General features: G+C 44.1%; 1 protein-coding gene across 2 annotated transcripts in view; it reads right to left on the minus strand.

Annotated features, from left to right (window-relative positions):
• Nucleotides 1–206: 206 nt before the first annotated feature.
• The window catches only part of JCAD (junctional cadherin 5 associated), a 28,971-nt gene continuing 8,104 nt past the window's right edge, over nucleotides 207–21,073 (minus strand). Inside the window, exons 2-5 of one of the 2 annotated variants that reach the window (XM_053986728.1) lie at nucleotides 16,115–16,476; nucleotides 9,308–9,751; nucleotides 6,087–9,229; nucleotides 207–2,086 (exon numbers count right to left, since the gene is read on the minus strand). In XM_053986728.1, coding sequence (XP_053842703.1) covers nucleotides 2,052–2,086; nucleotides 6,087–9,229; nucleotides 9,308–9,751; nucleotides 16,115–16,416 — 3,924 coding nt within the window. In that variant the 5' untranslated portion in view covers nucleotides 16,417–16,476 and the 3' untranslated portion in view covers nucleotides 207–2,051. Of the gene's footprint in view, nucleotides 2,087–6,086; nucleotides 9,752–16,114; nucleotides 16,477–21,073 lie in introns of both variants that reach the window. The other variant, XM_053986719.1, reaches the window with a different exon arrangement.

The raw sequence follows: 21,073 nt of genomic DNA on the forward strand, positions 1-21,073 counted from the left end.
TGATAATTGATGAAGTTCTTTCAGAACTGTTTTTTATGCGCAGGATTCAGGTGGGGAGAAACATGTTTTGTAGCTATTTACAAGTCCCTGGACGTCCTAGATGGTGATGAAGAGAGGTGAATATAGTAAGAGTGGTAGGAACAGTTTGTCAACAAGTATTGCTACACAGCATGTGCAAGAGTTAATAAAATAAATTATACACCACATTTTCTTTTCAAGCAAGCTTTAAATAGTCCATATGTAACAGAATCATGTGTTACAGACAAGAAACTCTTGCTGCCAAAACACAGGATGAGTGTTTTTCCCAATCGTTCTTTCCAAATTACAGACTTAGGAAAAAATATTTCAAGAAATTACAAGATTTTTAAAAATAAAATTATGCTAAAACCCAGAAAAGGCCAATAGAATAGATTGGTGAAGTACATGAACAAGTCATCAGAAAAATGTTAGTACACAAGTACTTAGAAAAAACTTACAGGAATGGACATAAAGGCTTTTAAGACACAGATACTTAGCAGGCTAATTCAGGATCAAAGGGCAGAATGCATAGGCTTTATTATAAATTCTGTAATTCATGCATTTGTGTGTGCAGATAAAATATATTTAAAGCCATGTATTTAAATGCCATCAAAAAGACACCTGAACTTCTCCCCAGCAACACCTGGTGACTTCAGGGAAGAAGAATCCACTTTTGCTTACTTTTGTGCACTGGCCTAATCCAAACACATAATCTGTAAAATGGAACAAGTACAAGAAAGCAAGCAGGTATTTTATCTGAGCCACTCAGCAACACTGGGACAAAGATCCAAACCCACTTTTGGGTAATCAGCGTCCCTGGAATGGAATGGCAGCAGCACCAGGCTGGAGAGTTCTCAGTGTGTTTCAGAAAGTGGCTCCAAGAAGAACGATCCAAGGGCTGAGTGGGAAAAATTAGAAACTAACTCTGTAGTAGATAGATGGATGGATGGATAGATAGATAGATAGATAGATAGATAGATAGATAGATAGATAGATAGATGGCTTTTTTTCAGAGCAAAATAAGGTAGCACTACTGAGTAAGTGGCAATATGGTGTGTGCATTAAGATATACAAGTGAAATCTGCTTGGGGCACCTTCACTCAGAGGAATAAGTCTTCTTAAAATATAATAATAATAATAATAATACTTCTTTATACTTGCCACTTGTTAGCAATTGTTTACATCGTAGAAAAATAGATAGTATTCTGTAACAAGAAATATAGTTACTTTGTTAAAATGGGCTATTTTAAACCAGCTACTATTCTTTCATATAAAGAATTTCTAAACAGCAAAACAAAAACAGGTAATACTGAGTGCAAAACAGCCAGTGGTATACTTTGCATTGGTTTGAAACATAGTTGCCAACTACTATAATTACATGTTCTGTACACTGTACTACAAAAGTCTTCCATCTTTTAGAAGATTTTGGGGTTTGTTTTTCTTCTTTATAGGTGGCAAGTAAGTATTTAATCCAAGTAAATTCAAACTCTGGAAGTCAGAGAGAATTTCACAATCAGTCTTTGCTACCATTCTTTCACATTCCTTCCCCCACACAGTGCAGCAGCACTTTCTACTTATGGCAAAAAATCCCTTAAGTTAAACAAAGTTTAGAATGTAGATACTTAGAAGTTTAGCTTATAGATTCACATTCTTTTAAAAATAATTTCACAAATTTCCCACGTTTACATTTACACCAATGTAACACCTCACTTGATGCATTTCATTATCCTTGCTAAAGACTGAAACAAAGTTCAGATGAAAACTCTTTGCCAGTGGTAGGTATTGTCTTAAACACTACAAAACCAGATGGTTCCAATGTAGAAGTCATTTTTCTGTGGTCTCCGCAACAGTTTCAGACATGAATAGCTAATTCCTAGTGGCAGTGGTAAAGGCATTATCAGTACACCATGAACATCACAAAGGAGACAATTTCCAAATGTTAAAGAATAAAAACCAAACAAAAAGCACCCAGAAAAAATCAGTGAAACATTCTTTGTAGAGCAGAAATTTCTCTATTCTCCTCTTCATTAATCTCACACCTTTTCAACTTTGGTGGGGTCATATGTATCTGAAAAAAAATCAAGAAAATACTATTAATAATGTATTGTGAAATCCATTCAATATTTCTAGCTGTGGAAATGACACATCTTTCCCCTAGTTTTTATTTAAAAAAAAGAGAAGCTGATAAAGCTTGCTGTATTAAAGATACATATTGCATTCCTGACCCAAATTCTGTATTTTTACCAGTATAATTCAGGAACAAGTCTGATCAAATGCATTATAGATAGAATTCGGGAAGGCCTTGGGTAGGTAGGAACAAGCACACTGAATGCTAAGTGATTACTTCCAGTTTTCAGGGGCTTTGACAGGAAGAAAAAGACATAAGATTTTCTCCCCCTTGTACTGAACACTAAGGACCAGTAAATGCTTTAAGCATCCTAGCAGGGTGTGTAAGGCTGGCTGAAGGAGTGATTATGCCATGCAGTCATCAGGGTCTTTTCATTTGATTGCAAATCCTTAGTTTCAGATTAATTCAACAGAAAACAGGAAAGCACAGCTGCATTGCATCACCATGGTTAGTCTGTCTTGCTTCAGTCTGCAAAACTACAGCTCATGTTTCAACCTTATTCACTAAAGCACTGGAATGGCTTACTAACACTCTTCTTCACTTCCAGCCTCCCTTCTGCCAGTTCACAGGACATACCACAGGTTGGCTTTCCTTTTCCCAAATCCCTGAGGACACTCTTCTATCAGATTTCTTAATTGGATTTATCCCACTGCTGGCCATGAGGTGAGCAGACATGAGCCTTTTCCTTCACCCTCGTCACTCTGGGACAGGATTGCAACGAAAAGCCTTTGCCCTGAGAGGTCTGCCTGCCCAGTGCCATCTTGCAGACACCTGACTTGCCCTTGATGTGCACGGTCATGGCATGTAGGAGCCAGGGCTACCTAGGGAGGAGTCTGCAGGCGCAGAGGGGCCTGGACAAACCGGCACTGCAGCCGTGCTGCCGCGTGCTGCTTCTGCTCTTACACAACCTGAGTATCTGTGCTAACCTTAAACGTCCCTCCCATAGGCTCAACTCCCACTGCTCTCACATTTAAACAGCCGAGCATGAAAATAATTCCACACAAAAATATCACACTTTGGAGTAAAACATTCATCCTCAGGACTTTGGTGTTGATGTGAGTGAATGTCTTCATTCAAACACAAAAAGCATAAAAATCCTCCTGGGAAATTTTTGCTCCTATGTGTAAGTGTCCATCTGCTACATCCACACTCATGTCAAGAGGGAACTGGCTAAGAAAGGACTTCTGGATTTGGCCCCAGTGGGTGGATTTGTGTTGCAGAATCTTTTATCACTTCTCTTGCCCACCCTCCTCGAGCTGCTAGTCCAGCCAAGAAAGGAGTCTGTGCCAGCAACACCTATGATTTCTGCTAAGCCTTTTCCGGTATTTCCAAACAGACTCCACATGAATGCAAAAAATCAACAGGAATAAAGTTTTTGAGGGCTAGTGTGCTCTAGGATAATGCTGTATCTTTTTAAGCTTAATGCACTGATGGTGTATGAAGATGCCTCTAAAGCAGTAACATTTTTTTGATCATAAATATTTTGCCATCTAAACTGTTAGAACATAAAATTCTGAAGTGTTCTGTGACAGGTTGACCTAAGAATAAAAATGGATTTGCATTTCAGAAACCTGATTTTCCTAAGGCCAGACACATTCACATTAACAGAATTCCCCACAAAATTTCAGGTGCTCACTGTTTCAGGGAGTGGCAGGACAGGGGCGGGGAAGGAGGGAGAAAGCCAGGCCACAAGACATGGAGCCTCTGCATGGCTCAGTATATTCCCTGAAAGCTTACCCATGCCCTCAGCATCTAAACCAAGGATACAAAAGTGCCAGACTAACAGGCCAGGTCACTCTTTTGAGGGGAACAGACATTGGAGTTCTAGCACTGATACAGAAATGCTTATTCAACATTTGGTTAAGCTCATTTGAAATGCTCTCTACAGAAACAAAGCCAGATTAGCAGACTCATGTCTTCAAACGGCAAAGGAGAAAAGACATCCAATGCATTTGGGAACACTTAGAGATGTTCTCCTAATGGCAGTATTTGCATAGTAAGATGACCTTCTTGCACTCAGTTTTGGCAGGGCTCTTACTCTGAGATGACTGTTCGTCTGCCAAGCTCCATTATACATGTGAAAGCCTGTTTCTGCTAAGGGCTGCAGCCTCTGTGACAGGCCCAGTCTGCAATTATAAGACTAACATCACCCTACCTTGCTCCAAATAGAGTGGCCTTTTACAATGGAATATTTGCTCTTTGAAAGCAACAAATACAATGGTTTTTCAGGATTAATTCTCATTTGGGCTTTCAATGATACTAATGAGCTATTGTGAAAATTGGAGTGAGATTTAAAAGTGGAAGACACAACATCAGGCCTTTTTAGATAAATGAATCTACAGTCTCTCTGTAAGGTGAAGCTTTTGGGGCCAGCAACAAATCAGGGTCTCTTTGGATGGGAAGAGGCCAGAAGCCACCTGCCCACCCCATGTGTGTCACTCTGCAGTACTGGACATGCACAGCAGGAAGGGACATTCTTGCCATCCAAACATGGGGAGGGCTGTTATGGCTGTGAGGGAGCTGCTGCAGTGGGAACACACTGCAGAATATAAGCCCAGCATTGTCAGCAAGAGGGATAAATTTAGACCTAATTTACTGCAGAATAACTCTCCAATAAAACACACACAATCTGTTTTGATACATCCCTGAAGTCATGTCACCACAACAGTTATTTTCTTCACTCCAGCAGAAACCCCAAGGGAGGAAAGCATATGAAATGCATGTGGGGCATACTAGACCTGATGGGTACAAGAAAGCTGAATCAGTCTGTTTGAAAAATGTGGTCTGGAGAAATACAGTTCAGAGCAGGAAGAGACAAAGATGTGGGATACAGAAAAAGACATGGAGAAAAAGGCTTCAAGGCTGCAGGAGTCAATACTTAGAACTCATACAAGCATTTCTTTTCAGCTGGAATTGCATAAATCCAGTTTAAAGAATACCTCATTTAATTTCAGCCCCTCTGTACTGGAAAACCGTGAATAGATTTTTATCAATAAGGTTAAATTAATAACCTGTGCAGATTTCAAAGCAAAGTGTCAACTGTAACAGAAAGGATGGAAAAAGGAAGGAGGAGATTAATACTAATTTAACAACTTTCACACTGTATGTTTGCTCACTCCAATTTATTTAATGGACTAAGCAGGTGGCTTGGGAGATTTATCCCTTTACACAGGTCTAGAGCAACAACTCATTTTCAGTTGTTAAACAAAATGCTAAATGAAAACTGTTTTAGAGAGGGAACAGCTCATGTTACTTTGGGGATGCATATGGACTACACAAGTTTATATGTTTTAGAGAGATCAGAAACACCAAAAAAATAGCAAAAAAAAAAAAAGAAAAAACTGTGTTCACTGAAAAAGTCAACTTTCCATTTGTCCTGGGGTTAATAGTCATTCTCAACATCTGATCTGGAAAATATTCATATGAGAGAGAGAATTTCCAGGCCCCTATATGCAGCCATTTCCCAGAGGCTTCAGAGAAGAACATCAGATTTTTATTTTTAGTTTCTTCTGAACTATGATATAGCATGTGTCTACTTAAGTATTAGAGAAGGAAAAAAAACTGGCATTCAAGGAACAGCTATGATTAAATCACCACATGTTCCCAAATACTGGCATTAGAGTGACTGTCTTTGAACTCCACTGTTTTAGCCTGGCCATTCCCTGAAACAATTAGACAGAGATAAGACCTTAGGGAGCACTCCAGTCTCTGTGAATGAATTTCTGTATCACAAGTGAGCTTTACAGCAACAATTCCTAAAATGGGACCAGAGAACATTCATCTTTTCCACAAGGAGAGCAAAGTGGGTGGCTCCCAGATGAGGATAGTACCACCTACAGCCTGTTACTATTTGAGAGCATTACGTGGGCATAAGCAAACTGATCATGCCCATTACATAAGAAACGAGTACCCATCTGGATCTCCCATAACAGGGTCTTACCTAATGAAAAATCTCTGTCGATCTTCTTCTTGTCCATTCCAGCTAAACATCCATTTTCACTGAGAGAGATAACACGCTTGGAAACAGCCCCTGAGCTTGTCAGTTTGCTTCCTCTCTCCTCTGATACCTTCGACAGCTTCTCCTCATCCACCTCCTCTCCCGAGTCTGCGCTCTTAATGCTCAGACGTCTCATCCGTGACACAGAGTCAACTTCTTTCATCCGCACCAAGCGATCCATGGCAGTCCGGCTGGGTGGAGACGTGAGCTTGCCTTGGAGTGTCTCTATCACTTTCGAGGTGCTCCTCACTCTCTTTTCTGAATGCTGATAAGCAGCTGACTTGCAAACCAAGTTTTGGTCCTCACCTTGGCTGGGACTCACAGGTTGTTCAAGAACTTGCTCAGTTACCAGTGGTTTAGTGCTGGCTTCCTGGAGAGTGGCCTGGCATTCAAGAGGGTATAAAGATCGCCCTCCTGCTCTGACAAAGAGAGCACTCTCTGTCCAGCCACACTTTCGTCTGCCTTCATAAGAATCTTCTTTTTTTCCTTCTTTGTTACTTACTGCGCTCCCTATCATTGATGACTCAAAGTCCTGAGCACTGTTTGAAGGACTAGTGCCTGGGTGGGCCCCAACATGGTCATCTGGAAGGAGAGACTCCACTGCTATATCTATACCTAAAATTCTTGCAGCTCTTGCCTGCAATGACTCATTCACAGGGATTTCCACTGCATTTGCATCCGAAGAGTGATCAGAGTTGTTAGCACCAGGTTCTGGGGCCACATCAAGTCCCACTGACCTCAAATCTGGCTCAGAGCACCTCTGGTTCCTCTTTGTTAGTGACAAGCGTACTACTGACCCTCTCTCTAATACCCTATCATTTGTGGGAGTTGCACCTTTGCTTAGTTTAACAAACTCTAGGTAATTTTGGTCTTCACTCATCTCCTGCAAGACTGGGTTATTGAAAGGATTACTGTGACATGAACTACTTGAGCTACTGGACAAAGCTCTTTTGACAGGGTGCTCATGAACTGGCTGTTTGCTTGTTCTGCTCTTGGGTTCCCCCATCCCCATTTCTGTTATCAGACTTCCATCTGCTGGCCTGACTCCTTTACTGCTCCCTCCTGGCTTTGAGAAGCCTTGAAAGCCAACATATCTTGGCTCACTACCATGTTCTGTCCCTTCTGTCCCCATGCTCCAACTTTCAGACTTACTTTTAACCCTTCCTGACCTAAATACCGGCACCTCTGGCACAACCATTTCTGACTTCCCACCATGTTTTGGCTCCTGGCTTGATTTCTCATTTCTGGACTCCCTCCTCTGCATAAAGGCACCTGCCTGCAGAGGAGCTGCAGCACTTTCCAAATCTTCTTCACTGCTTGTGCTCTCCTCCTGCCCTTGCAGCTCCTTGTTAAAACTTTCTAGCTCACTTATTGCATCCCAGGGACGGCGACTTACAGGTTTCAACAGGAACTGCCCAAATGGTTCTGTACTGTTGCAGGGAGCACCTGGTTCTCCCTTAACTACATCTCCCTTGGAAAGAAGGCCATTTTCCCTCTCTTGGACAGGCACAGGCTGGCTCTGGTGGGCTTTTGGGGAGGGAGACTGAAGGACTGAGGCAGCAGTCCTGGAAAATGCACTGTTGCTTGACTGGCTGAGGTGAGTCTGGCCCTTCATACTGTAACTGCTCTGCCTGAAGCCTCTCTCGTCAGAAGGTGACCCTGTCTGTTTTGCCCCCACTGTGGATGCTGAACATCCAGGGAGCTTTGGAGATAGCGGTTTGCTACTGTCAGGCTTCCCAGGCTTTGTACCATGGAAAAATTGTGGGCTCTCGGGTTCTTCAGAGAAACTGGTCTGTGTCTGCTGGTCTTTGTACTGATCACCTGGCCAGGAGCCAGAATATTTGAGCTCTCTGTGTTTTGTAGGCTGAATAAATCTGAGGTCATTCATTTGTTTGAACTCTTCTGGTCTCCACAGCTCTTGTTTTTGTAACTCATTTTTATTGGTCATGCTTCCTGTAAGCGCTTGTAACTCCAAGTCTGTTGAAGACATACTTAAGAGACTTTGTTCTTGCAAAGCCCCATTGTTATCAAACCTATTCTTATCAGGGCTGTGAGTTATGTTGTTGTTCCTATCTGTATCTGGCAGATTGGATTCTGATTTAACTGGGATGGAGACCAAACAAAATATAGTTTCATTCATTTTTTTCTTTGAACTCTTTTTGCTCTGCATCCCAGTTCCAGGTTCAAACTTTTTCACTTTTGTAACAGTCTCACAGGTGTTGTCCATATGTGAATTTCTTACAGAAAGTTTGCCTTTCGTGTACTCTGTGCTGGCTTCATTGCAGGGGCTGTGATTAGTTGCTCTACAATTGTCTCTTTGGTCCGGCAAGGCACAGTTTTCCTGATCTCGGATGGATGGTGCCAACCATCTGTTGCTATGGGTGGAGCTGTCGGAAGTTCTTTCTCCCTTTGCAGAACTGGACAATTTTGATGCATCCACAAAGGCACTGTTGTACTGTACTTCAAGATTTCTCTCTTGCAAAGCACCAGAACTGGGACTACATGCATTTTCAGTGTGGTTAGAGTTGCCCTGCAGACCTTCCAGTGGTGCAATTTTAATATGTCGTATCCGAGGATCATCAAAGGGAATATACTGAACGGAACGCAGGTGGTCAGCAGGGCGCCTAGCATGGCTTTGCTTCCCATAAGGAATATGGTTGTCTTTGCAAGGGTCACCCCCCACTTCAAAAGTACTCATTGCTGGTCGTTGGCAGGGGACAACCCGCACTGCAGGACCCTGTGGATCACTGCTGGCGCACGTGTTGGTGTTAGGCACTTCACTGGGGGAATGTGGGGTCACGTGTTGGTGAGGTGGGGATTTGTAAGAAGGAGGAGGTACGTACACTGGGGGTTCCAAACCAGATTCTGGAATGCCAGCATCTTGCCTTGGCTCATTGACTTTGGCTAAGTAGGAGATAGGTTCCTCTTTCTGGTAGTGGTCCTGGAAACCCACGGTTTCTGCAGGTGCCCTAGTCTGCCGCTGCAGTTCATAGGATGGAGGCTTGAGAGGTCTCCCATACTTGGGCTTCACCAGGGGAAGGAAATTGCCTCCTGTTCCATGGTGCTTGGCTGGTTCCACACTCAGTCTGTTTGGGGGATAGGAGGGGGTTTTAGTGATGCTGAGCGAGTTGTTACTGTTGGTCAGGGAGGGAATTTCCACGCACCTCATGCTCTCAGGTGAAAGGACCCTTGGCAAGGACTGCGATTTCCCCCTGCTGTGGGTGCTGAGTGCATTGTCTCCCAGGGTCAGCGAATACAGCTCTTGAAGCAGCTTCTCCCTGTCACCCTCGGACATTTGCCTCCCTACTCTTTTTGGCTGGTTCCAGCTCTCTACTTCCAGACTTTGCCATTTGCATTCGCTGGGCACTTCACAGCTTTCCTGAAAGCCGCTTCTTCTGACATACCCTGCATCTGTCCCCGCCTTCAGCTGATTCTCCTTGGGGTGCCGGGGTGCCCCTGGGGCTGCAGCCAGGCCTTTCATCTCCACACTGGCCTTCTGGGAATAGCCCAGTAGCACACTGAAGTCCTGTCCTCGTCTTCTCCAGTAAGCGAGATCTTTATCAGTCTTGGGCTGGGAAGACCATGCTAAATGAGGCCTGTCATAAACCCTGGAAAAAAAACCAGTGTCAGAGGCAGTGTGCATAGGTGTCTGTTCTTTCTACCATGGGTAAAGCCATTAGGAGGTCAAATGAAGAGTTATGCCAATGGGGTTTTGTGTAATCTATTTGCAACCAGATGATAATTTTAATGAGAGGATTTAAAAGTCAGTCAAATAACATGGGTAAAGGAAGGGAAAGAAGCTCTTCTGACAAGTTGTTAGCTATGCAAAGATGTTAGAAAGAGAGACAAATGCACACAGTTACCTGCTGTGCAAACATGCACAGCCCTCCTTGATGGACATTAGAAAATTCCCTGCTCACAGTAGGGGGCTTGGAACTAGATGATCTTGAAGGTCCCTTCCAACCCAGACCAGCCTCTGATTCTAAGATGCCATTCTAAAACCAGAAGTGACTGTCTTAAATTTCTTCTGTATCCTGCTAAATCAAAATCTATAGATGTCAAGGAGACTACTGTGGTATTCAAGTTTAATAGAAGCAGAGGTAGGGAGAACAGGTAGGTGTCTGTATCATAAGATTTCATAAGATATAGTCTGTAAGAAACATGATTTGCATTCTGGTAAAAGTGCTGAAATTAAACATGTCAGTTCCTGAATTGATTCTTGTTCATCTTTCTGAGGGAACCAATTTCTTCTGGGTGCTTTGGATTAAATGACACATGTCACAACAATGGTGATGTATCAACACAGTTCTGAATAAGACGGAACCAATATTTAAAATGTAAAATACTTCAAAAGAAGTATAAAATTCTTAAATAAAAGAATCTATCAGTGAAATATGAAAGACATTAGACATTGTGGATTAGAAATTCAGAACACAGATTTACATGAACATAATAGGTTCATTGTCTGTTCTGAACAGAGTGTAAACTGTTTTATATATTTCTGCAGAACAAAATTGGTACTCTTCTATATAAATAATTAATTTTCTACTTGAATTGCATTCTGCTATTCTTGTACCTAAGGTGTCCAACAATATAACTGCCTTTACACTATGTGGCTGCCACCAGCCTAAGACTGGAAAGAAAAATCAAAATTGACAGAAATAGGACAAGTATGTAGATAGAACCCAAGAATTTCTTCCTCTTCCCTCCACCCCAAGGTATATAAACAGTGTCATCTGCCTCTTTTTTACTAAAAACAATGATCTATTTAAATAAGAGTTTGTAAAGACATAATACAAGTCAAAATTCAGAATGAAAATTAAGCCATGCAGATCCACAGCAATTTTCTTTATGAATATTATTTTCATCCTATGAATCTAAAAGTTTAAAAACCAAACTGGGATAAGGAGCATCTTGTTCATATTAATTCAATTAGATTAAGATTGAACTTCTGAACAAAATGTTCTGCCTCTGAAGCATGAAATACAGTTTGATTGCTGAACCCCAAGAAGGAACAGACATCTCCATAAATCAATGAAATATAACAGGACACTTCCTATATCAGAAGCTGATTGTAGTAACAACCAACACTTCCACGTGGAAACACACAGCTGAACAAATGCTGTCTTCTACCTTTTCATCTCATCCCCATACTGCTGTGGCACCATTTGTATCTGTGTTTACAAAATGAAGTGAGAAACAGGGTCCAACAAGAGCGAGGAGAAAATGAATGGGTTGCTTTTTTTGATTGATTTTATCCATCATTGTAAAAGGGTCTACAGAAATTGCAGGAAGTACAGTCGTAGATTCCAAGATCTGAAGAGACCATTACAATTATTTAGTTTGACATCTTGCTCAGCACAGGCCATCAGACTTCTTTTAGATGATTCCTGCTTAAGTGGTAGCATCTCTTAGAAAAGCACCTAAAAATTCTGATTTTTAAATTTCCTGTGATGTTGCAAAGTTTAATTCACCATTAAAAAAAACTCCACAAAGTAACCCAAAATCCTTTTCAACAGAGAGAAAGCTCCTCTATTTATTAAAAGCTGTTTAAAAGATTAAATTTATTTTTAAAAGTTAATAACTAGGCTCCAGTCATGAACTTCAGAACATGATACAAACCACCTTATAACCTGTGCTATGTCATCACTGCCACAAGACAGTAAAAAAGACATTTAGAAGGAGGTATTTAGAGCATTTTAAACCTGATCCTTTCTAAGATCTACTCATAGGACAGACAGTATCTGTCTCTCTAAGTCCTGGCTAAGGCACTAGAAGTGGTTACACAGCCAGCCTCTATTAGGGACCCTGTAAACTTCTGAAGATGACACTGCACTGTGCGGTGGGAAGAGGATGCTCCAAGGACCCTCCAGTGCAGCTCCATCCTGAAGTCTCCTCTGCTCTCAGTGATGGAGAGAAGTCCTGCACACGTGCATGCAGGCAGGCAGGAGGCAGTGGGGGAGCACAGCACCACCACACTGCTTGTGGCCACAGCTGCAGCAGAAAGCGCCTCCCTCCGGGGCATGTGGCACTTCTGGGTCTTGCAGTCAATGAAGTGGTGGAAGGGGAAACTTCCAAGAGCCACTCCAAGTTTAAAATGTTTCACTGCAGCCTCAGCAGTGCTAGATCTCTGAATGATGAGTACCAGTCATGGTGCAGTCTTCTGTGCTCATGACATACCATCAAAGAGAAGACTTCACAGCCCCTCTGTGCAGCAGCTCATCTCTGACTCTGCCACTACACAATTCTGTGTCTCTCCAGGATGTGCTGGTGCTGATGCACAAAGAAATGCACACCTGGACACAGCAGCTTCCGCGTGCCTGACAGCTGGGGAGGAGGATGGAGCCAAGGAGGATGGAGCAGTCCCATGGGACCAACTGTGGAGATTTAAGTTCCAGGGACAGAGTGGTCCCAAGGGATCAAGGAGGTGGATTTTAACATTAGGAACTCTTTTCTAATAGGCCTGCTTCTAACAAGTATCACATTTGCTTTCATAAAGTGCTTTGAATTGATTCTATATAAAGTTAGTTTAATTAAAATGGCTTAAAACCCCCAAAACTATTTCTAGCTTTCTGTGAATTTTAGGCCTTTACGAGAAATGAGGCCATCATTCTACCCTGCACTGGCTGTATGACCACATTTCACTGAGCTGTCTTGCTCAGAGCCGTGGGTTGAAGCTGCCCTTTTGCCCTAGGGTGACCCTGGACCAGCAGGACCTTGCATGATGCAGATAATGGGGCCAAAAGTGAAGGAGCGTGGCACAGGCATCGAAGTCCAAACCCTGCAGAATTAGGCCACTGCAGGGCTATGTAGGCAATGTCTGTCCCTGTTGCTGGCTGCCAGCATGCAAGTGGAAGGTGTTGGGCACTCAGTAGCTCATCCTGCATGAGCTGTAGGCACTGGTGCAGACTTTGTGCCCCACAAACAGCACTGTTAAGAAAGCCAGCAAGGTGGAAAAAATTTTCAGAGGGCTGTTCTGGACACTGGCAGCTTCTGTTCTATTTTGAGATCTTATCCTCACATACACTCCTCTGAGAGCCAGCATTGGAAAACACCAGTATACTTTTCTAATTGTTCCAGCAGGTGATCTCATTAATAATGATATCTATTTATCGCTAAATTTGCTAGTTACTAACATAGTTCCTCCCACACAAACAACTAAGCAAAGTGCCTCTTCTCTCTACTTAGAACAGAATCAGGAGGGAGTTCTCCTGGGAAGAGAGAATCCTCATCTATATACACACAGGATCAGCTTTCCCATTTTCTTTGATTTGTCTCCTCTTCCAAACCTTTACTGTGTGGCCTCTGAATGCTCAGTTAAGCAAGGACAGCCAGGACAGCCCTCCCACCATCTGCTCCCTCACACTTTGCCTGAAGAACAACAGGATGGAGCCAAACACCACTTCCCCATTCCACCAGGGCATCACTCTCCCCTCACAAGCAGCAGGAGCAGTGGCTATGAAGCCTCTACCTTCCTCAGCAAGGTTTGATTAGCAGAACAACCTTAACGAGCAGAGAAAACAGCATCATCTCCTGCCTTCACAAAACACCACAAGCCCTGCAAACCTGCTTGCAAAGGCAGCCACGAGGCTGACAACATCACCCATTTCCATGGTGTATGGGAGATGATTAGTTCTACATCAGTGGTGTAAACAAGAGTATGGTGTAGATAATTCCCTGGACAAGGAGCTTAAGCCATGCTCAGAGTTGCTGTGGAACTGTCACCATCTGTGAAGGACACACATGGCCTGTTCAGGCCCTCTCCTGCTCTGTGCTAACTGGGAAAGGAGCACCAGGAAATGGTGTCAGGAAGCCTGCAATGCCCAGAGAGTTATCTTGCTGGGTGGTCATCTTCTCTTTGGGCCCAAATTGTCCCCAGGTCTCTGCAGTGTGCAGTTCTTTCCCAGCCTGGGAACCAGAAGCTGATTTCCCATAGCAGTCCAGAAACCAAGCAGTGATATCAAAACGTCTGGAGTTCACCATGGCCCACCTGTCACAGGCCTGAGCACGCCCAACTGGGCCACCACAGGTATCTTCTCTGCAGCTGTAGAGCACTCACACGACACGGCAGCCTTGTGACTGGGGAGTGCATCTAGAGGGGCTCAGGAGATGACTCGAGGCGCTGCAGTGCTGCGGCTTCCCCGGATCCAGCCTGGAGAGCTCCCTGCTCCCTTCCCAGACCAGCCCAGCCACAGCTGTGTCACACTCTACCCCGGAGGCACTCCATACTCCCAGGCATGGCAAGGAAGGGATGATACAAAGGTTTTTCCAGCTGCTAGTGCCTTGTGAGAGCTCCAGGAGGCTCACTGGGAATCAGAGTTTGATGTAACAGTAATAGCAAGAAAATATTTCTATTTTTATGAAACTGTGACAAAGCCATTTCCAGGGCTGTGTTCCCTATTTTATGTGGAAAAGCCACTTATAAAACCAGGATTAATATTTAACTATGCTGTAGACTGGCAGGTCCCACCCCTCGCATTTAGAGATATTTAAACTGATAGAAAGCATTATTTGTATTTAGCCAAGGCCAGCAATTACAGATATCTCTGCCATATCCAAGATGTGGGGCAGATGTGTGAGCCCCTGCAGATGCATCCAGAGGAATGGGAGGCAGGGAGGCATCAGCCCGCCCAAACCCCTGTGCATCCACACAGGCTCTGACTAACAGGGTGCAGGAGCAGCAGTGCTGTGGTAGCTTCCAGCCTTGCACAGCCAGATCTTCTTCACAACAGTATTTCTCCACACTAAACTGAGCATCAGCTTCAGCGCCACTGCACACTCTTCCCCTGCTTCAAAATCTTTTTCCCTTTCATTCTTTTTCAGTATCTTTCCTCACTTTTTTTGTTGTCCAGTTTACTTCATCCAAAACACACCAGAAAGGATCCTCCCAATTACCCTTACATCTGTGTTCTGTCCTTCCTTCTCTAGAATGGATGGTTCCACCTGGAGACCTTCACCAGGACTTGCTGTCCTATGACTGCTTTAGAGGGCTCACATCTCTTTCTGCCCATTATCCTAACTGGCAACCAGCAGCCATTCCTGCTCCAGGCAAACAGACTTGAAAGGGGAAAAGATATGAAGGGAAAGAGCAGATGAGCCCAGGGGTAAGGGGACACATGGCTTTGCCACATGTTACTGAAGGTCTCTGTAAGAGGACAAGCTCCCAAGGTGACAACGTTTTGCCATGCTTTCAGTTTCAAGCCCACTGGGCAGGAGGAAGGGGCTTTTCCTTGTAAACCATCGTCATACTTGGGCTGGCTTCCAGTCCTGCTCGAGCCCCTTTCCTTTGTTCATCTGCAGCACTCAAATAGCTGCAGAACAATGGCCGAGCGTCGGTGTGTACACACAGCTCTTCCTGCCCAGCCCCGCTGCGCACGTACTCGGTGTGGAGCAAGCCACGGTTGTACAAGCACCTTTTCTGGAGTGACAACAAGAGTTTCCACTGGCTTGGAGCTGTTTCAAAAAATAAGTGCACAGGCACCTTCTCATGTTTACTCCACAAGAGCAGCCTTAGGAGAACAAGCAAGTCTTCAACGAATGTAGGAAAACCCACCAAGAGCTGCATGTGGCTGAATCCATAGTAAAATCTGGGTGTGTAAGTGGCAGAAGAAGCTGGCTGCAATTTTAAAACTGAATTGAAAAGGAAGACCTTTTCCCCATTTTTTTTCCCCTGTGCTAGAACTAAGCTTTCCTAAGTCCATCAGAAAGGCCCTCCTCACACAGACCACATTAGTAAAACATATTTTCCCACACTCAGCCATTTCCCATTATCCCAGTATTCCCAAAGGCCTTTCTCTAGCAGAAGGTGAATGGATGTGTCACTTGATGTGGACATCCAGTGGAAATGGTTACTAGGATGGGAGCAGGAAAGGATAACAGGAAGATGGTGTTAAGGGTTAGAGTCATGATTAGTTATCTGTTAAGACCAAAAGAAAGAGAAAGCAAAGCCATGGCATGATGCTGAAACTTACCCCCCTTCTGAAGTATGAAAAGTGGACAAACCCTGAAGGTCATGGTGGTAACCAGGACCTGCTTGCCTCCCTTGGCTCCCATGGCTGCTTTCAGTGCTGCTTGAGCTGGTTTTCACCAGAGGTTTCTTGCTGTAGGCCCCAGCTCTGGATTCTGCTTCAATCCCATTCAGTGCTGTTCTCTGAGCAGATCTGTTCCCTGTGGCTTCATGTCGGTATCCATCATACCTGTTCTCGTATGAAACAGGGGGATTTTTTGACAATTTGTATCCATGAGAAATCAGAAGGTCTTCGACACTGAACATGTTGTGCTGGTTTCATTCACAGCTGTGCCATCAGAAAGCTCTTTCCAGCTGGACCCATCACTACAAAACATAACCAAAAACAATCAGAAGGCCACTTTAGACAAGAAAAGATACCTTTGATCAGCTGGTAGGCTCCTGAAGCTAGAAGTCTCATCTCCTCTACTCAGTTTTTCACCCTCTTAATAAAATAGATGAAGCAAAGTGCATGCAGATGCTGATGAATCATGTTCTGTCCTTCCCTAGACAATACACCTCCCTGCACTCAGCCAAGCAGCAGATGCTGTGCTGCTGCTGCTGACTCAGTCCCTTTCACTCAAGAATTCACTGGTGATTGCAGCTTTCAGGTTTCACTAATGCGACCTCAAAATAAAAACTCTGCACTGGAAGTAAGCCTACAGCTTGAACAGGCATTTCCTTAGACAACTCTTTTTCTCCAGTTATGGAGAGGTGTGCTCTGTATTATGTTTTAAGTTGCTGCAGGAGGAGGGGGTGGATTACAGAGCAATAAGCCTCTCCCTACAGCTCTGCATATTCCAATTTAAAAAAATGTTCACATGAACAAGGACAAAATATGCATAAGAACAAAAACGAATTATGCAACCACAAGAGAAAACCAGGTAATAACATACAATACACCAGCTAAACAGTCTTTTTTACAGATTACTTTCTTTTCTCCCTGCATTGGCCTGCTGCAATCCTCAGCCAGAATAAGACAAAACCTAAGATTTCAAGTATGCTGCTTTTACAGCACACTTCCGTTGTGTAACATGACTGTAAACAACACGTGATGCCCATGTGTATTGCATCTCAAGGATCTGCAAGACACAGGATGGTCAAGATTTTTCTTCCCCAGTGACAGCCCTTAATTCTGAACTGACTAGAGCAAAGATCCAGCAAACTGAATTAGTTGCCTGAAAACCACCTCTATTGTCTATACCACTCTCACAGCTTATAATGGCAATTATAGAATACCCATTCTTCCAGAGTTATAAGATGTGTGGAAGGTAATGTTCTGTTCTGAAGGTTGTACAAAACAATGGACCCATTCTGATACGCTCCTCCCTGTTTGAACTGTGTTAACAAAAGAAAGAAATTTTTAAAAGGTGGATAAAAAGGTAAAATCCACAGAAATAGATTTATGTAAAATATAACCACAAGATTATTTTCCCTCCATGAAGAGTTCATTTAACACATCTAGTGAGTAGTGTGTGTCCTTAGTAGTAGCAGGTCCACCTGAGGATCATGAGCCCTGCACTGGCAGCTGCTTAAAAGGAGACTGTCTCTGCAAAGATCATGACACAAAAGTGCATTTGATACACTGGTCTCTAATACTCTTCTTGGGCATGAAGAAAGGGAGAAGTCTGTTCATTACTGTTCACAAGGATTTCCTTGAAATGGAGCAACTACTGAGATGGCTGTTCCATGTTTATTAGTACTAAATCTCTCAGGATACATATACACAGAAGTGGGTGAGTTGGCGTGCTATATAAACCAGTTGCTGTGCTGCAGCACTCTATGTATTATGGCCACTTTTTGTCTATCCCGTGCCCCATCCATTTTCTGTCCCACCTTGACTCCTGGATGCTGTGCCAGCTGTGAAGCCAGTCTGACCAGCTGTTCTGGGCCAGCCTGGTGTACAGCTCCAGGCACCCAGGCACCCTCCCACTGCTGCTGCGCTGCCCACAGTGGCCATGGCACTCGCCCAAGGAGAGCTCACAGTGTAGAAAAGCAGGCACAGGTGTTATGCAGAGCCACAATTTAACCTGGAACACTGCAAAAGTGGCTTTCCACCCTGAGAGCCTCCTGAACACCTAAACCTGTTTGTCCCTACAGCTTAATGAATCTCCTCCCTTTTCACACACGTAAACTACACGCCCTTTAAAAACAGAAAAATAAAGCTCTGTGCTGATGATATTAGCCCCTGCTAGAACAGAACTCCAAATTCCCAATAAGAGCTCTGAATAGATGAGCCAGCAGTAAGTACAAGCAGGCAGAAAGCAGGGAGGAGTGGGACCCTTCCCTCATGGAAGGAAGAGAAGGCTTTGTGGGTTATTTTTGAATGCTGACCTAAAAAGCTGATTTTCCATCTACCCCCTGCCCAGACTGTGCAAGAAGCCAGGTATGAGCAGAGCAGAGGGAACAGCTGGCTGCTAGAGCTGTTCAGCTTCTAACAGAAGATCCAATGTGACTACCATAAACTGCAGAAAGCCCATCAGCGCTCACAGGTGCAAGGAAGAAATGTGCTTTTCCTGCTGTTAGAGGACTGGTTTGGAGAAGAGTTTAACCCCCTCTCTGCCGCCCACTGCAGCCATCAGAGAGGCAAAGGTGTGTGGGTGAGAAACCTCCAGCCCATGGGGTTTCCTCTGATCCTTCTTTTGGCAGCAGTGGTGAGGACCAACAAGTGGAAGTGTGCCATGAGGAACTGGTATGACCATCTCTTCCTGCTCTGCAAACTCACCATGTGTGGAAGGGGAAACCCCATGCCCCATGGTGTTATGTGTGGTGGGGAGGCCCATCTGGGAGAAGGATGCTATCACTATGCCCATTGCAACACTGCAATGGGAACAACCAAGGGGGAGAATCCTGCTCCGTGCTCATGGTACAAGCTCCAAGGAGCCAGTAGCAGTGGTAGCAAGTGGCCACTAGTTGGGACATTGTCAGGACACAGCCTCAAAGAGCTGTGCAGAAGTCATGGAGAAGTAGCATCTCCTACACTGGACCTGATCAGGGGCAAGGAAGCCAGAAGTCCTGGCTGATCAAAGCTTGCAGGACATCAACCATGTCAGCACCCATCATCTGCAAGGATGCTGACCAGCTTTCTGAATCTGGCTAGAGTTCCGGGACACTCACCCCACCCTCTCTTAGATAAATAAACCTAAAAAATAAAATCAAAGGAATTGGATTGGCAGGAGTAATAAAACCATTGCTGCAGCACTCCATGTAAATAATCTGTCAGTCTGGACCGCAGAGTAAAGGCTGTGTAGAGCTTCTAATTTGAGGGAAGATCAACAACGCTGCAAAACAGTTTGTTTTTCCAGCCCTCATTTGTTTTGTTTGCCAATGACATCAGTGCTTTCTGATAGGGTTTGCTTCCTGAGGATGCTTGCTATCTTGCCAGTGTTTCCGACTTGTCCCCGGCAGCCCGTACAGCTCTGCATTACATTGGAAACAGGGGCCAAGATTTTCTCTGGAAACTTCTCAACAGCACTCTCAGATGCAAAGAAACAAGTGTGAACGGCGGAAATCAGCATCAGCCCCCATGTAGGCAGACACAATGGAGACCCACAGCCTGGGCAAGTGGAACACAATGGGATCACCAGATGGAAACGTCATCAGAGCACCTCACCTTGGGGTGCTCATTCCATGAGCATGGATCTCACCCGGCCTAAGAAAAGCCCAAAGCACTCCTGAAAAACACCCTGAAGAAATTTGGTGCCAGTTTCCTCTGAGCTGCTTCTGGAACTCATTCTCAGTGGGGGAAACAAGTTGTTTGCTATCTATGATCTGCCTTTGTCTGTAGCTGTTTTCAGTGGCAGGGGTTCCCAAGCCTTGTTATTTTGGGGGAGTACCACCACCATAAGATGACCAGTATCAGTGATGATGAATGCCAATACTTGCAGCAATGGCAGAAGCAGGTCTTACCTCTGTGCTCTGAAATGACTTGCTTGACACTGAATGCTCCCTTCATGGTGCTCTGAGCAGCCCCTTGGCAGGCTCCTTCCTTTAGCCCAAGTTCCAGAGTGTGTCCTGGCACAGCAGCCACATATTGGGTGGGAGACCAGCAGTGACAGAGGATTTGGTCCTGGCTGCCCTCTGTAACATCTCTCCTGCCCTTCACTACTTGAAATGTAGGGGAAGGTGGTAACCCTTTAACTGGCTGAATACAACCCCTGAAGTCTTTCTTGAGCATGATTTGCCCTCCCACTGCTGTATAACTATTTATAACAATATAAATGATTTTGTACAACTTTCAAGAAAATAAAACATCAAAGGAACACGATTCATACTGCAAAATGAAGCACACAACATCAAGAATTGCCAAAATCAAGGCACCCTGCATGGACACACAATTTGCTGCAGTCTCTAATTACATGACTTGAGGCTACTGAATTCTGCAGGACTCTGGCCTCAATTGGTGTGCAGGCTAGGTGATGGCAGTTCTTCCTGGGCTGTCTCTACAGCAGCTATTCAAACACTGCTCTGAAGATACAGTTACTAACAGGCATCTGAATTACAAAGAGTATTATCTAGATGGGTCACACATTAAACTAGCTTATCTTCACTCACATCTGAGTGACATTATTCTCATTTCATATCAGACATGTGCCAGACAGAATATTTATGCAGACAGACTAAAGTGAAACAACCCTTTTCACTCTAGACACCCAGTATGAAGTGCTTACAATCTGATTTTTTGAAGGACTCAGCTTTAAAAGTGAATTAGGTACATTCAAAGCAACTGCTGCAAGAACCTAGTGCCTCTGCACATGAACCTAAGTATGGCAAATAGCTGTCCACACAATGAAGACATGGCATGAGCCAAAAAAACTGGTTGCAGTAAGTTGTGTACTGTGCTTTCCTCCATCCCTCTGTCCATCTAATCCAACACCAACACTTTTGTCCAGGAAGCCCCATATCCCCCCACCCCTGTTAACTC

This window comes from Vidua macroura, chromosome 1 (genome assembly GCF_024509145.1).
Source record: "Vidua macroura isolate BioBank_ID:100142 chromosome 1, ASM2450914v1, whole genome shotgun sequence".
Taxonomy (NCBI): domain Eukaryota; kingdom Metazoa; phylum Chordata; class Aves; order Passeriformes; family Viduidae; genus Vidua; species Vidua macroura.